Source organism: Peromyscus leucopus, chromosome 9 (genome assembly GCF_004664715.2).
Source record: "Peromyscus leucopus breed LL Stock chromosome 9, UCI_PerLeu_2.1, whole genome shotgun sequence".
Classification (NCBI taxonomy): domain Eukaryota; kingdom Metazoa; phylum Chordata; class Mammalia; order Rodentia; family Cricetidae; genus Peromyscus; species Peromyscus leucopus.
In genome coordinates, this window is record NC_051070.1 from 44753883 (window position 1) to 44771126 (window position 17244).

At 39.7% G+C, this 17244-nt stretch overlaps 1 protein-coding gene across 3 annotated transcripts in view; it reads left to right on the forward strand.

Annotated features, from left to right (window-relative positions):
- The window catches only part of Akap11 (A-kinase anchoring protein 11), a 48473-nt gene that overhangs the window by 5273 nt on the left and 25956 nt on the right, over nucleotides 1-17244 (forward strand). For all 3 annotated transcript variants that reach the window (XM_028878555.2, XM_028878563.2, XM_028878572.2), the window contains exons 2-4: nucleotides 7301-7410; nucleotides 10686-10802; nucleotides 16558-16605. In XM_028878555.2, the coding sequence (XP_028734388.1) occupies nucleotides 7351-7410; nucleotides 10686-10802; nucleotides 16558-16605 (225 nt within the window). In that variant the 5' untranslated portion in view covers nucleotides 7301-7350. The remainder of the gene's footprint in view (nucleotides 1-7300; nucleotides 7411-10685; nucleotides 10803-16557; nucleotides 16606-17244) is intronic.

A 17244-nucleotide genomic window follows, 5' to 3' on the forward strand; every position in this document is an offset into this window, starting at 1 on the left:
TTTTTTTGGACCTATCACTGATTTCATCAAATTTGGTACATTCTGGACCAGTTCTGGATCATTTTGCCTTCCTTTTTTTGGTTCTGTCTCCTAACTGACTTTTGAGTTGCCAAGTACCTATATATATATTAATTATTATATATATAATACTGCATATATATTAATATATATTAATGCTTAATAAGTTCTGATGTTGTGGGATTGCCTGTTTTTAAATTCCTGTGTTTTGCCTTGATAGTTTGTATTATATTATCTACAATTTTACTTCAGTGTTCAATCTGCTGTTACTGCATCTAGCATGTTTTTCATTTTAAAAATACTTCCCTTGTTTTTATTAATACAGGACTTATACATAGTATCAGAACAGTTTTGTCCATGAATATAATGTGTTAATCATATTCACCCCCATTACCTTATTGTGTCTTCCTCCTCCTCTTGGCAGCTCCTTTCCTCTTTCTAACTAGTCTCTTTCTACTTTGATATTTTTTTTTTGGTGACCCAGTGAGTCTCAGTAGGATTGCTTAAATAATGTAGGTGAGGGGTTATTTTCAGGAGCATAGCACCTCACTAGGGCTATACCACTAAAGGAAATCTCTTTCCCTTAGTACCCATTAACTGTTTGTAGATGGTTGGTAGTGGTGGTGGGACATCTCATGGGGCTGTACTCCACAGTTACTTTCAACTACCTTTAAATCCAGACAGATGTTAATAGGCCCAGTCTTGTATGGGTCTTGTATAGGTGATTGCAGCTGTTTTGAGTTCAGGTGTGCCATGCCAAGTCATGCAGGGAATACAACATTCCACCCTATCCCCATTCTGTGATTTTCTTTGAATTAGATGGACAATGCAGGTCTCCTGAGCCTTGACTGGTCATTTATTCTCATCACTGGCTGTGTTTTAGTCTGTATTTACCACTGCCCATTGCAAAAAGAACTGGTCTAATCAAAGTTGACAGCAGCATTGATCTATGGAGCTAAACAGTAATTTAGAAGATAATTTGGTGGGCATTTGTCATTCAGTAAAGCTACAGCTGTAGTTACCTCACTAGGGCCTGTGACCTCCCAGCCATGGGGGCCTTTTACCAGTTTGCAGTACTAGATGTGAACGCCCTCTTGTTCTAATTAGAAAGCCATTGGTTACTCCCATAGTTTCCCCTATTTCCATCAGTGGGCACATCTTACCTGGCAAGTTAGTAATATACAGATGAATAAGCCTGTTGATGACAGTCTACCCCCAGCAACCTGCATAGCACTTTCCAGCACTATGAGGGCTACCCAGCAGGGAGAAAGCTGTGGTTGTTTGTTTTTGCTCTTTTTGGGGGGCCTGCACCCAGCTCCCAAATAAATCACACACGGAGGCTTATTCTTAATTATGAACATGTAGCCTTAGCTTGGCTTAGTTTCTAGCCAGCTTTTCTTAAATTATCCCATCTACCTTTTGCCTCTGGGCTTTTCCAGTTCTCTAACTTCTGTAAACTTTACTATTACTATTGTGGCTTGCTGTGGAGCTGGGTGGCTGGTCCCTGATATCCTCCTCCTCTGGCTCTTCAATTTTTTTTTCACTCCTCCATCTCTTTTTTTTCTCCTCTCAGATTTCTTCTTCTATACATTCTTTCTGCCTGCCAACCCCGCCTGTCTCTCTCTCCTGCCTTACTATTGGCTGTTCAGCTCTCTATTAGCCCATCAGGTGTTTTAGATAGGCACAGTAACACAGCTTCACAGAGTCAAACAAATGCAACATAAACAAAAGTAACACACCTTAAAATAATATTCCCCAACAGGAAGCGTCTATGTCAGTTCCTGTGATCAGACCATGTGGTGTCTTCAGTAATAGGCTCTTCTGTCTAGTTCTGGTGGACAGCCACTGGAGGTGGCAGTTGCCTGTATTGTTTTGGGGGCCTTAGGGACTTCCCTGACTAACAGCCCATAAGGAGGGATCCCACCCCTGGCACTGGACTTTTAATAACCTGTGCAGGCTGCCTCTTCATACTTAGTTGTTTTTTTGTAAGTTGGCTCACCAAGTGGTGATTAGGCATGTGTATGGCTTTTCATAATCCTTGGTTTTTGTTGATCCTTCACCTCCCCAGCCCCTCCTACCTGCATAATCTACCCACCTGCAGGATTCCCCTTCTTGCATTCTTAGAAGTTCTGTTTTAGTCTTCGGAGCTTGTGTTTCTTCCTTTATCACGATCCTGTTTTCTTCAACATTAGATGTATGGAGCACAGTGTATTAGTCACCCTTAGATGTATGGAGCAGTGTATTGGTCAGTAGAGGAGCAGAACTGATTGGATGTATTTATGTATAGTAAAGGGACTTTATTAGAGTAACTTACATGCTGTGGACTAGCTAGTCCAACAGTGGCTGTCCTAACAGAAAGGCTCAAAATCTGGTAGTTGTTCAGTCTACGATGCCCAGTGTCTTGGCTAGTCTTCTGTCTATGCTGGAATCCTCAAGAATTAGGTTCTCAATACCAGTGAGGAAATACCTCAGCAGCAGGATGGACGAACTTGCGAGTGAGAGTGTGGTCAAGCAGACAAAAAGCCAAAGCTCCCTTCTTCCGTGTCCTTTTATGTAGGCTGCGATTAGAAGGTGTGGCCCAGATTTAGGGTGGGTCTTCTGACCTCACATGATCTGGATTTAAGGTGAGTCTTCTCGCCTCGAATGATCCAAACAAGAGAACCCCTCACAGGTGTGGCCAGCTGCTTGGGTTTGCATTGATTCCAGATGACAACTAAGATCAGCCATCACACACCATTACACTGTGGTTTCACAATGTCTTTCTGCTTGAATTCTCAGCTCTGTTAGTTTTTCAGTGTATCACTTCTAGGTCTGCACTTGACTTGTTGCCTTTTTTCCCTCCCAGTTAGGGACAGATTTTCCTCCTTTGTATGCTCATCTTTTATTGCTGCCCATAGTTGAGTTTTTTGTTATTGCCTGCTTGGTGTGCACTTTTCCAGAGAGCTGGCTGTGGTTGGAGTACAGTTAGATTATTTGGACTCCATGGGGTTGTTTTGTTAGTGGTGATGATTGGATTCCCTAGGTGGGAACTATCTGTTCCTGATGGGTCACAATAAGGACTTCTTTTCCCTACTCTGCTTAGTGAGAGTGTCAACTGTTCCAAGCCCTGTCATTGCATTCTCCTTTAATACTCTGACCTATTGTATGAATGAGCTTTGTCTCCAAAACTCACTGTGACTGCCAGACTGCCTGGCTTTGCTGTCCTGTGTTGTGACCTGGAAGTAGCTGGCAGGCAATGTTTCCTTTCTGAGGTATCAGTCACACCCTGCATTGCTGTTGGCTGATGTTTGAAAACCAGTGTTTCCTATGTATGTTGTACTGTTTTGTTGTAGTCCAGTGGAAAGTTAATTTTTAACACTTGGCCATTTGGTATGTGTTAAAATATATTTTGAGAGTCTTGCCTAGACCAGCGTTGACCTTCTTAGTCCTGTCTCAGCCCTGAACCTAAGATTACATGTGTGTGCAATCATAAGCTTACTTTCTATTTAGCAAGTGTTTGAATCCTGCCATGCTCAAATACAAATTTGAGCTCCTCGAGCTCACAAAAGAGATGTGTGCAAACAGTGGCACCTGAAAATTAAGGGACAAACCACTTGGAAAGCATAAAGGAGATGTTAGATGTTGGGAAGGGGGACAGGGAAAGATGAGAGAGGAGTCAAACTTTCCTCAGAGATCCTTGAAGATGTATGAAGAGTGAGTGTAGGTTAGCTAAATGAGTAGTTTTAGAGCATAACACCAGGAATTGGTAATTTAGGAGCTGTGATCACCAGTATGTTTTGAGGGAATTTGTGGTTCACTATATGGTGTTGATTTGTTGGCTTTTAATGAAATAGAATGGAGAGTGTTTAGAGAAGTTTTATTCAAGTTTTAAGCATACTTTTTATCCTTGGAGACAGGATTTCTCTGTGTAGTCCTGTCTGTCCCAGAGCTCCTTCTATAGACCAGGGTGGCTTCTCTGTATTGGAGTGCTGGGATCAAAGGTGTGCACCTCCACACCTGGCTTAAACACACTTATTTTTATAGTAACTATACTTGGCTTAGTATAGTTTTGTGTTGCTGTAACAAAATACTTGAGGTGAGCTATTTTCTAGAGAGAATAGATTTATTTAGCTTGAAGATTTACAGACTCAAAGTCCCAGATTGAGCAGCTCCAACTTTTCAGCCTCTAGTCCGGGCTTTCTAGATAAATCACAACATAGTAGATAACACCATGGCCCGAGTGTGTGTGTAGAAGAAGAGATTGAATGGTGGGACTGGAAGCCAGAGAGCTGGAAGGAGCTGCTTTAGACCAGCTCATGGAGTGCTTAATCTAGTCGCATGGGAGCTAGAACTGCCATGGAGCAACAGTAATTTATTTGTGAAGGCTGTGCCTCCAGGGCCTAGAGATCCCCAGAGTCACACCTCTTCAGTGTGCCACTGTCTCTACCATACTGATGACCAGCTCTCTAGGATGTAAGCCTCAGGGGCAGGCCATATCCAAACCCTAGCAGAGATGCTTAATTGTAAATGTCTAGTAGAGCATTTAGATAAGAGGAATTGAAACTAAAGCATAGGACTGAAGTGAAACTCTACATTAGGAACTTCATTGTGTGGTTCAAACCACAGGTAATGTACCTTCGGAAAACTAAATAGGAAGAAAACGTGAGGACAAACAAGGATTAAGGAAAAAATAGTATTGATGAAACTGGATCTTCTAAGTATGTGGCTTTAGAAATAATCTGATTTATAGGTTGTGATTTGAGAGCTAGTACGGAGGGTGAGTCATGGTTGCAATTACTGTTGGGAAGGTGTTTTATGCCTGAGTCCTCTGATTATAAAAAAGGTCAAGTTATAGATGGTGTTGAGTTGAACAGTTCTTAAGCTAGAGGTGAGGTAAGAAGGCTTGGGAAGTTGTGTTTTTTTTAATCATTAAGAATTTATGTGCATCTAGAAAAATATAAGATTATTATCCATGATAAAACCACTATCTGTAAGGTATCTACTGTGTGTGTATTTACATTTATGCACACACAGTTACAGATTTTATACTGAATGAAATAATGCATATATGTTGGAACTGGCCTTATTTTTCTTGATAATTTATTATCTTTCCATAAAATCAGATAGATGGCATTTTGTAACATTAAAAAAATCCTCTTTTCAAGACCTTTCCTAGGCTTGTGCAACTGCCTTTAATTTCAAGTCATTTGCAGCATTCTGAAATCTGCTTCTTCACTCATGTGTATTATTCAACCCCACCATTTCCCACAGCTGGGTAATAAGTGACTTTCTTTAAATGAAGGAACTTATAGATTACTTTTAGTTTTTTCTTTGGTTCACTGACTAGTCTTGCACTATTTTGTGAATTTTGCGGAAGCAGGTATGCAGGGAGGTTTTGAGAGGTGAAGTCACAGAGTCAGAGGTGTGTATATTTATTCAGCACTCTGCATCTATCTCTGTTCCGTGTTTTATAGTTGTTTCTCTGATTGTTTTTATGTCTCTTTATGAATTTTATGACTTTTTTCTTCTAAATATGTATGTACAGTTGTTTATTAAATCTGTTTTTCCTGATGCACGCTGCTTTTGTGCCGTTCTTCACGAGATTTACTTTATTAGCAGTGCTGTTTTTTTTTTTTTCCTGTTTCTCGGCTGAGCTCTAGCCACTCCACTTCCAGCTATTTGCTTTCTGCTTGGCTTGTCTCTCATCACGTCTCTATCATATCAACTAAGTTCCCTCTTATTTCTTTACTATCCTCTGATTCCTTGCTTAGAATTCTTCTCTCTTCATCCAGAAGAGGGCATAAGCAGGTGTCGGGTGTGAAGATTGTTATGACAGTTTTTATGTTTGGTCTTGTGCAGCTGTAAACTAGAGTAACCCTCCCTTGCTGTTTTTCTTTGTCTTCCACCTGTCTTTGCATTTCCAAAGGTCTTTTGTTTGTTTGTTTGTTTTCCTCAGAACAGTGCCATGTAATTCCATATTGATTCTCTTTTACATTGCACAGGTAGTCTTTTGGTAGGTATGTGAATTAAGTTAAATACAAAGTGGCATGTTTCTGTGCTCCCTGCCATGATGGTAATGGACTAAATCTCTGAAACTGTAAGCAAGCCCTCAATGGAATGCTTTCTTTTATAACAGTGGTCATGGTGTCTCTTCACAGCAATAAGACAGTGTCTAAGAGAGATGATGTGTGACATACACTCACACCTCAGTTTTATCTCTGTAGTAAAAGTATAGAAATAGAAGATGAAATTAGAACTTTATTAAAATTTAGTCTTTTTAGAATCTGGGGAGGAACTAGAATGAAGTTATGCTGAAGTGAATGACTTAGAAACCTCAAATAGGCATGCCTTGAAGAGATGGGCTTGATTAACTGAAGATACTGAAACTTAAGTAAGCTTTTCTTAAACGTTTATTGCTTTAATTTTTTGTTTTTTGTTATTTACAATTCAGTTCTTAGCTTCTACCCTTTACTGTAATCCAGCATTTCCCCATGAGTCTTTGAATCCTATAGGACCATTGTTTTCTCACTGTCCTTAGTGTGTGACACAAGTAGGCCTTAAATGACTGGACAGGATTCTACACTCAGATGCAGCATTGACTGGCTGCTTGTTGTTCTTAGTTGGCTGAAGTCCCCAAAAGTTTTTATGAAAGCATCATTAAAAAGTTCCGTATTAGGTTTAGAGATTTGTGGGTGAGGTGTGTAATTCTTCTAATCCTTTTCTGAACTCCAGTCATTGGTATACTCTTAAACTTCCAGATAAGGATTTCTGTTTTGTCCATTTGTAGTATAAGTACAAATTTCACATTTGCATTTGTGTAGTTTTCAAACCTTCTCTTGAAGGAATAATAATGCCTACAGCGTTTAGTGTTGCTGCAGGGATAGATGAGTGGCTTGGGCTATGAGAGGGGATTCTTTGTGACAGAGTCCAGGTTTCTAAAGATTCCCAGCAATCTTTGTTGAGATTTTGCAGTTAAGAGGGGCAGTGAGATTGAACGTAATAGCAAACTATAATTATGAGCCTAAAAGGATTTTGTAATACTTTTATATCTCATTAAGGTATCCATTTTCACCTCTTTTTATACTCCTCCCCCCACATAATACACACACACACACACACACACACACACACACACACGCGCGCGCGCATGTGTGTATATATATATGGTTGCTATATATAGTCTCAGTATTTTTGTTCATATTTTTCTTTAAATGCATACATTTAAAGAAATTATTTAGAAAAAATGCTTGCTTGAATCACTGATTAGTAAATAAGTTGTTTTCTTTTAATATGTCTCCTTTAGGTGTTTTGTGGATTTACCCTTCAGCGATTACATACTACAGTAATACCATTATGGCGGCTTTCCAGCCTTTCAGGAACAGTTACATAAAGAATAAAGCATCTGTCCGAAAAGTAAGTCCATAGTATTAGGTTCCTTTCAGTGGTAATTAAAAAAATAGTGGGTTCTTTCATAGTTTTTAAGTGAATCTTAGTATTTAACTTACAGCATTAATATACTATGAAGATGAATGTATATGAAAGTAGTGATGTGAAGTCATGATTATAATGTCAATCTCTGAAATCTTATTTCTCAGAGCACAATGCCTCCTTCCCATTTCTTCACAGACATTTTCCATCTGGTCTTTTTTTTTAGTTAACTATCTTACATTTCTTATATACCTTAAAGGTATATAAGAAATATTAATCACTCATTTATTCAGCATCATGAATTTGAGTGCTTATTGTATGTCAGGGCTCTGCTAGATGTTGAATAATTAGTGAGCAAATGAAAAATTACTTTTCTGTGTGTATGGTGCTGGGGATTGAACCCAAGACCTTGTACATGCTAAATAAATTGCTCTATCACTGAGCTGTATTCCTAGCTTCACATTCTCTTCCTACCTTTTGGCTTTTTATTTTGCTAGAAGGTCTCAGTACATTAGTTAGGCTTGCTTTGAAGTAGCTTTATATGCCAGACAGTACTTGAGCTTGCTGCTGGTCCTGCCTTGTCCTCCTAAGTAGCTAGGATACAACCCTGCATTACAGCAGACTTGGCCATTATTTCTCATCTGAGGGAGAACGACATACTCCTCCTAAAGCAGTTTGGTTAGTCCGTATCTTGACTTTGATTTTTTTTGTCTTTGCTATAACTTTGGGTCATCACTAGAGGAAGAAGAAAGGGGACTAGAGGATGTTGTCTGTTAACAGTGTGCCTGGACTTTAGCCTCTTTTCATGACACTGTTGACCTTGCCCATGAAGACCATCTTTGAGTTCAGGAAGGTGTTTTCCTTTTTTATTTTGATAACTCTTCTCTCTTTTGATAATGCTTATAAAGTGAGAAGATAACTCATTTAAGGTGGATGAAGATGGGTAAAAGCCTCTTAATTACCAATTGTCAGCTTTATGACCTTTATGACTTGTATAATACTCGTTTCCTATGGTGGCAAGTACATTATTTACCCTCACTCATTTATTATTTATTTATATTCCTCTGGATTCACAGGGTTTTTTTCTTATAAACTCTTGAGTTTATATTGATAGTTCAAACTCATATTTGTATTCTTTCCTTTTTGTGTTCACAAATCAGTGTGAAAACCTCTATTTATTAATGAAAACAAAACTAAATATTGGTTGTTTTAAGGCCTACTGAAAAAACCTCAGAACAATAAGCAGCTCATATATTTTCTACTTGGATTCACCGTCTGTTAGCATCTTGCCATACCCATTCTCTTCTCTGTGTACACCTCACATTGCTCTTTATAATTGTGTGGAAATGCTTTTTGGAGCTTGTTTTATATGTTAATGTGATTACCACTCCTAAGAAAACCATTTGTCTGTAACTTCATCTGACGTTTAGTCTGATAAATTCCCCCCAGGTGTCTCAAATATCCTTGTAACTTCTTCTTGTTTCTTACCTAGAGTCTACTCAAGGTTTTTCACATAATGCATTTGAGTATTTTGATTACCACCGTTCTAGACCATTCTGTTGGTTTAGATATACCACATTTTTGGAAAGATCTGAGATAGTTGTCCAGTAGAACATCCCAAGTCGGTTTTTAGTGTAGTTTTCTTCATCAGGAATACCTCAAAGACTTCGTTTTTTCATTGCTCTCTCTCAGGTCAGGAGAAGCATATTGTTGATGTTTTTGAGGAAGTGGTCAGAATTGTAACCATCTGTTGTTGCCAATGTAAATGCAGAATAAATTTGATTAAATGCTTAGCAAGGAAGCTATGTGGTGATAGTTTGAGAAATGTGAGTAGCCTGTCTCCCAAAAGCTTTTAACCCAGCAGATTTAGGATACATTAATAATTCTTTCCAAATCAGTAATTATGTTGAGAGTTACAAAGAGGATTTTCTAATGGAATCAGTTTGTCCATATTTGTCAACTAGTAATCATAGGTAAAAAAGAATGCTGTATTATTGAATGAAGGAGTTACAGTACATTACCATTTCTGTTCTTTTTGATGCCCTGATTATTCCAGATTTAGCCAGTGGGGATTCCTGGTCAATACACTGAACTCTGTGTTCCTTTGAAATTGCCCAATTAGTCTGTGAGTACTCCCTGTAGTCTGGCACAGTTAAATGGTATAGCCTCTTTTGTATGTTCTCTGTCTAGGATCTGGAATCAGACATTTTTTTTTGAGGAGCTCTGGGTATTTTAATTGATGATTGGTATTTAGAAACCAAAATCTGGATATGGGATCTGCTCATTGCTACTTGGGGGTCATTGCTTCCAAGCTCCTTCAGTGGAAAAGGTAGTATATGTGTGTGTATATATATATTTAAAGAAATATGGGCTCTTCTTGATAGGTGAGATTGAAATTTAACATTATGTACTTTTTTCTTGAATTCTTGAATAGTATTATCTTTTAGATAATAGATTTGTATTCAATGAATTTTTTATAGTTAACAACTCTTTGTTGACTTCATGTAAAATGTGAGGAGAGAAAGTGAATGGAATGTAGTTTCCATGATTTGGTTCAGTGGGTAGAAAAGATAAACATATGAATATTGTAATCATAATATGCTATGACATAGGTCAAATGACCTTAATCTGCAAACAGTACAGGAGAAGATTAGACTAAGGGATGGGAAAATCTTCAGTCTTGGCATGGATAGGATTTCTGTGGACAGGAACTGCTGAGTAAGGCGTTCCCACAGACTAGAGGAGCAGGTTACATACCAGCAGAGGAATAACGGTGCCAGAGGGAAGTGAGTGTTGCCTTTCGGTCTGACTGTAGTGTTTATTATTTCCTCCACGTCCTCTTCCTTCCTCAGGTCCTCTCCATTTGTGACAACTGCCTTTCACAGACCTGGAATCTCTTCCCTTATTTTCATCATACAGCTGCCTTAAGACCTCTGGAAAAATCTTATTTTTAGCTACTTTTTTCTTTGTCTCTCAAGGGAAGAATCATGGATGCTAATGTGCTATTTTCTATCTCCTATATCATCTCACTCATTATATGAATTATTTTGTTCTGCTAGTGACTTGGAAATAAGATAGGCAATTTATTAATTTTAGTGTAAGGTAAGTGTAAGTAAATCTGGAGCATAACTGAGTCCAGCAAATAATATAAAAAAGTGCCAAGTGAATTAATTGGAGAATGAGTAGCTATGTAAAACTCAGTATCTGTAAACTCTCTTACATGTCTTAGAATTCACGTGTCTTGTTTGTTTATTCCCCAGAGCTTCAGTGAAGATGTGTTCCAGTCTGTCAAGTCTTTATTACAGAGTGAGAAGGAGCTATGCAGTGTATCAGGAGGAGAGTATTTAAACCAGGATGAACACTCCCATTTAACTGAGGTTTGATATGTGACTTTTGACCCTTTCCTAGTCAAGAACACTGTGTTCTCATGCACCTTCGTAGGACTACAGATTTAAAACATCTGTACATAGTACTAACATAGGTATTAGGAGACACTTGGTTTCTCTGGGGGTGTGACCTCATAGGTTGACCATGCTCCGGTACAAGCCTCATACCGGAGAGTATGATTTTTTTTTTTTTTTTAAAGAGAACACAAGGTTGAGTGGGTAGGGGAGTTGTGGTGAATCTGGGATAAGTTGGGGAGGGTGAATAAGATCAAAATACATTGTGTGAAATTCTTAAATAATTAGTAAAAATGTTATTTAAAAAGAAATGCAAGCTGGGCAGTGGTGGCGCACGCCTTTAATCCCAGCACTTGGGAGGCAGAGCCAAGTGGATCTCTGTGAGTTCGAGGCCAGCCTGGGCTACCAAGTGAGTTCCAGGAAAGGCGCAAAGCTACACAGAGAAACCCTGTCTCGAAAAACCAAAAAAAAAAAAAAAAAAAAAAAAAAAAAAGAAATGCATGTTTTAAATTGTAGCTAACATCATTGACTGACTATTATCAGCCTATTGGTAAGTGCGCAAGTGTTACTGGCCTCTCATTGGCCAGGTAGAGCTAATTCTAAGTAGCAGCTAATGGCTGCTACTGTTTCTTTTATCCTGAAACATGAAAAAAGATACTTATTTCATGTGGTCCCTTTTTTAGTTCTTTTCTTGACTATTTGATTTAAAGTTTAAAGTGGTGGTAAGTTTGTCTTTGGGATTAAGATACTTAACTACTTGGGAATGTGGTGTGTGTGTGTGTGTGTGTGTGTGTGTGTGTGTTTGTGTGTGAGATCTCACATATATATATATATATATATATATATATATATATATATATATATATCTGCAATAGCCAGTGTTTTCATCTCTGTTTGAATTTACTTTATTTAAAGGAGTGATATTTAAAGCATCTGTGTACCATCATCACATGCATATTACAAATTAAGAAATGTGGTATTGAGGCTAAGAGTATAGCTTAGGGGTAGATAGATCATTTGCCTAGCTTGTGCAAAGCCTAGATTAGTACCCCAGATCAGAAAAAAAAAAGTGATATTAGGTCTTCACAACCTAAAATTGGTACTCAGACTTTTGAAATGAGGTTTTTTTTTTTAAATTAAGAAATTTTCTACTCACTCCACATATTATCCACAGATTGCCCCTCCTCCCACCCCCTAGCCCTCTTTTCCAAGCTGCCCCACATCCCCCAAATCGAGGTCTCCCATGGGGAGTCAGCAGAGCCCAGCACACTGAGCCTAGACAGGTCCAAGCTCCTTCCCACTGCACCAAGGCTGTGCAAGGTGTCACACCACAGGCACCGGGTTCCAGAAGCCTGCCCATGCACCAGGGACAGATCCCGATCTCCCTCCTGGGTGCCCCCCAAACAGTTTGAGACAAACAACCATCTTCCATATCCAGAGGGCTTAGTCCAGTCCCATGGGGGCTCCACAGCCACCAGTCCACAGTTAATGGGCTTCCACTAGTGTGGCTGGTCATCTCTGCACATCCTCCCATCATGATCTTGACGACCCTTGCCTGCAGTATCTCTCCTCTCTCTCATCAATTGGATTCCTGGAGCTCAGCCTGGTGCCTGGCTGTGGATCTCTGTATCTGCCTCCATCTGTCACTGGACAAAGGCTCTATGATGACAGTTAGGTTATTTGCTAGGCTGGTCACACCCTCTGGACCATTGCCAGTAGACCAAGATAGGGTCAACCTTGTGGATTCCTGAGAGCCTCCTCAGCACCCTGCCTCTTCCCTATTCCCATGATGTCCTCATCTATCATGGTATCTTCCTTCCTGCCCTCCCACTCTGTCCCATCCCTGTTGCAGCTTGACCCTCCCATTTCCCTTTGTTCTCATCCCCCACTCCTTACCCTCTTACCATGCCCCCACACCCAGTCCACTCATAGATCTCATCCACTTCTCCTTCACAGGGCCATCCATGTGTCCCTCCTAGGGTCTTTCCCTGTTAGCTAGCCTCTCTGGAGTTGTGGGTTGCAGTCTGGCCATCCCTTCCCTCACATTCAGTATCCATTTATGAGTGAGTGTAGCTAGAGTTTTCCTGCCTTGTCCACAGTCAGGACAAATCTTTGTCACCAGCCAGTCCCACAGCTGCTCAGACGCAACCAAGTAAACACAGAGACTTATATTGCTTACAAACTGTATGGCCATGGAAGGCTTCTTGCTAACTGTTCTTGTGGCTTGTGGCTCGTGGCTCGTGGCTCACCGGTGTCTTCACATGCTGCTTGTCATGGCGGCAGCTGGCAGTGTCTCTCCCTGCCTTCCTGTTTCAATTCTCCTCTCTGTTAGTCCCACCTATACTTCCTGCCTGGCCACTGTCCAATCAGTGTTTTATTTATTGACCAATCAGAGCAATTTAACATACAGACCATCCCACAGCAAGTGAGTACATACTGTTTGTCCTTCTGAGTCTGGGTTACCTCACTCAAGATGATATTTTCTAGTTCCATCCATTTGCCTGCAAATTTCATGATATCATTGTTTTTTAGTGTTGAGTTGTACTCCATTGTGTATATGTGCCATATTTTCTTTATCCATTCTTTAGTTGAGGGGCATCTAGGTTGTCTCCAGGTTCTTGCTATTACGAATAATGCTGATATGAACATAGTTGAGCATGTGTCCTAGTGGTAAGATTGAGAATTCCTTGGGTATATGCCCAAGAGGGTATAACTGGGTCTTGAGGAAGACTTATTCCCAATTTTCTGAGAAACCGCCATACTGATTTCCAGAGTGGCTGTACAAGTTTGCATTTCCACCAACAGTGGAGGAGTGTTCCCCTTGTTCCACATCCTCTCCAACATAAGCTGTCTTCAGTGTTTTTGATCTTAGCTATTCTGACAGGTGTAAGATGGTATCTCAGAGTTGTTTTGATTTGCATTTCCCTGATGACTAAGGATGTTGAGCAATTCCTTAAGTGCCTTTCAGCCATTTGAGATTCTTCTGTTGAGAATTCTCTTTTAAGCTCTGTAGCCCATTTTTTAATTGGATTGTTCAGTATTTTGATGGCTAGCTTTTTGAGTTCTTTATATATTTTGGAGATCAGCCCTCTGTCCGATGTGGGGTTGGTAAAGATCTTTTCCCATTCTGTAGGCTGTTTGGTCTTATTGACTGTGTCCTTTGCTCTACAAAAACTTCTCAGTTTCAGGAGGTCCCATTTATTAATTGTCGCTCTCAGTGTCTGTGCTACTGGTGTTATATTTAGGAAGTGGTCTCCTGTGCCAATTCGTTCCAGACTAGTTCCTACTTTCTCTTCTATCAAGTTCAGTGTAACTGGATTTATGTTGAGGTCTTTGATCCACTTGGACATGAGTTTTGTGTATGGCGACAGATATGGATCCATTTGCAATCTAATTCACAGCCTAAAATTGGTGCTCAGACTTTTGAAATGAGTTTTTTGTTTGTTTGTTTTTGTTTGTTTTTGTTTTCAAGATAGGGTTTCTTTGTATAAGAGTCCTGGAACTTACTTTGTAGACCAAGCTGGCCTTGAGCTCACAGAGATCTGGAGTCCTGGAACTTACTTTGTAGACCAGGCTGGCCTTGAGCTCACAGAGATCTGGAGTGCTGGGATTAAAGGTGTGCGCCACTACCGCCTGGCTGAAATGAGTTTTGTTTTCTTGCTTGGTAGTGGGAGGTTCCTATTCCTGAGGGATTCTTTACCTGATGTCATTCCCTAGAAAGAGGAATGAACCTGTTAGGTGAGGAGTGTTCTGTCACCTGACTCCCCCCACTTATGGACTGACTAATTGTGGCACTTTATTTATCTTCCTTGCCTCACTCTTTCACTTTATCTAAGTAGGTCAGAGCCCTCTTATCCACTCAGTTGTTACCATGTGTGACCTCTCACCCTCAGTTTTGAAGCCCATATTCCCTGGTTGTTCCCATGCCCACGTTCCCAGCCTGTTCCTTCATGAGGTCTTTCTTGTCACCCAGAAGAAGCAGACTGACTCCCTTGGTATCTCCAGAACTCAGTGACAGCTGTTTTTCTCTTTTTGTTCAGCAAGGAAACTTGAAAGAAGAGATTTCTGTCCCACTTTAGGGTATGGATATCTCAAATACCTGAGGGTTTTTTTTTGTTTTTGTTTTTTTTTTTTTTTGCTTTCCCCAGTATACTGGTTTATTTTAAGCCAAGTATTTCTGAGTTCCAAGTACTGCTGCAGCTTGGCAGTGGCTGACTTAAAATTTTGTTGTTGTTGTTGTTGTTTTCTTACAGGTATATATTATATATCATATCTATTCCCCTATACCTTAATACTCACACCTTCTCTCTTTACATCCCCTTTTTTTCTGTTAATCCCATTCCTCTAGACAACTTTACTTCTTCCATTTAATAGAGAAATACATGCTTTTATGTGATTGTATAAAATATAGGAACATAAATATCTGTTTGAAAAAAGGAAAGAAATAAATGCCCATGTTTTAGTGAGGGAAGCTATATTGCCTGGAAATGTTATGAAAGATAGGCTTCTACAGGTTAACAGTTTGCCAGATCCCTAGAGGGTGCCTAACACTCCATTGAATTAGTAGCCATAATTAATTAAAGTGCCAGGATAATTTTAGATTCTGATTAGCTTCTGAGTTATTAGAAAGGAATCAGGGTCTTCAGTGTAGTCTTATATTTTAATCATCCCACTTTCCCCCAGTTTGTTAATTGCTATTATTTAAATATTTTGTGTTTCTAGATAATTCACTATTTTTTTTTCCAAAAGGAAAGGTGCTAGTATGATGACAAGGGAATAAATATAACTTTAAAAAAGAACTTTTCAGTTTATATTCTTTGTAGAAAAATTCAAGTACTGGAAATTTTAAAAAGAAAGTGACTATTGTTTATCCTGTGATTTAGGAAGAAGAGTACAGAGGACAGAAGTAAGGAAAATAAGGTCATATGAAAGAAACTTCCAGTTAATCACTGATGACTAGTTTGGTGCAGTGCCTTTCAATTCAGTATTCAATAATTTAAGAATAAGGAAGAAGTTATGGGCATATTACATTTTTTTTTTTTTGTAATTTGTGCTTTTTACTCAATAATGTATTTCCTCCTGCCATTAGAGAGGCCATAGACATTTGAAATCTGTGAACTTGGGTAGGGAGTAGAAGGAGGGTGTTGAGAATGTTGGTAGACTCACACCCAATGAGGAAGGAGCCTGGGGGATCTACACAAGGAAGGTCTCTGAGAAGGCTGCTGCAGCAGCAGGAGTAAAGAGGAGCCAGGCCTAGAAGTCTGAGGAAGAGTCCCATCAGGGGATACAGCTGCGGGAGCCTGAAGCAGTCATGGACAGGGCATGTGCTAGACCTAGAACGGGGCCCTGGGTTTGAATGAAAATGAGGGCAGGCTGCAGACATCTCCTAACCCTGGGAAGCGTGGACACGTGGCCTGACAGTGGACAAGCACTGTGGTGGTGGAGGGAAGAGGAAGGCATGGCAGTGGGGATGAGATGAGTGGGGAAGGCATGGCAGTGGGGATGCTGAGCGATGCTTTGAGGGTATAGTTGCTTTAGTTTGCTAGAGGGAAAGGTGCATGAGGGCTAGATGAAGTTCAAGAGCTATAGTGTGGTGGAAACCTTGCTCACTGGAAACACTGCCTGCCCAATGTACTCAGCATACTTCCTCAGCACGCTGAGACAAGACTTTAAAAAGTAAATTACTAGAGATTTCTTTTTCTTTCTTTCATTCTTTCTTTTTTTGATTCAGGTCACGTTTCTGGGCTTTAATGAAGAAACAGATGCTGCTCATATACAGGTGTGGTCAATTTATTGAATTCACAAAGACTGTGGGAGACTAAAAAATTTTGGAGACTGAAAAATTTAATGCTCAAAATTTACAATAATTTTAAGGTGTCTTTTAAAGTTAAAAGATGACATTTGAAGCTAGGTGTGGTGGTGCATGCCTTTATTTCCAGAATTCAGAAGGCAAAGGCAGGCTGATCTTTGAGTTCAGGGCTAGCCTAGGACCAGGCTGGTCTGTATAGTGTGTTCCAGGCCAGCCAGGGCTACATAGTAAATGCCTCCCTTTTATCCCACACTCCATCTCCCCCAAAACAAAAATGACACTTGAGATCAATGTTTTGAATGTGATCTGTACATTTTCACTTTCAACATTTTTATTAAGGATTCTTTTGTTATTTTTGAGATAAGGTCTTGTCATATATCCTTGATCTGGCCTTGAACTTGTAGAAATCCTCCTACTTCAACTTCCCACATGCTGGGATAACAACTGTGCTGTCTTGCCTGGCTTTTGACAATAATTCTTGCTATGGAAAGGTGCTTTAGGTTCGACTATAAAAATCATTTGTCTGAAAGCTTTAAACCACAGGCTGTTTTCTTGATTCTGTCCATTATCTTGCATGTACCATTTGTATATTTTGATAGTTTTCATAAT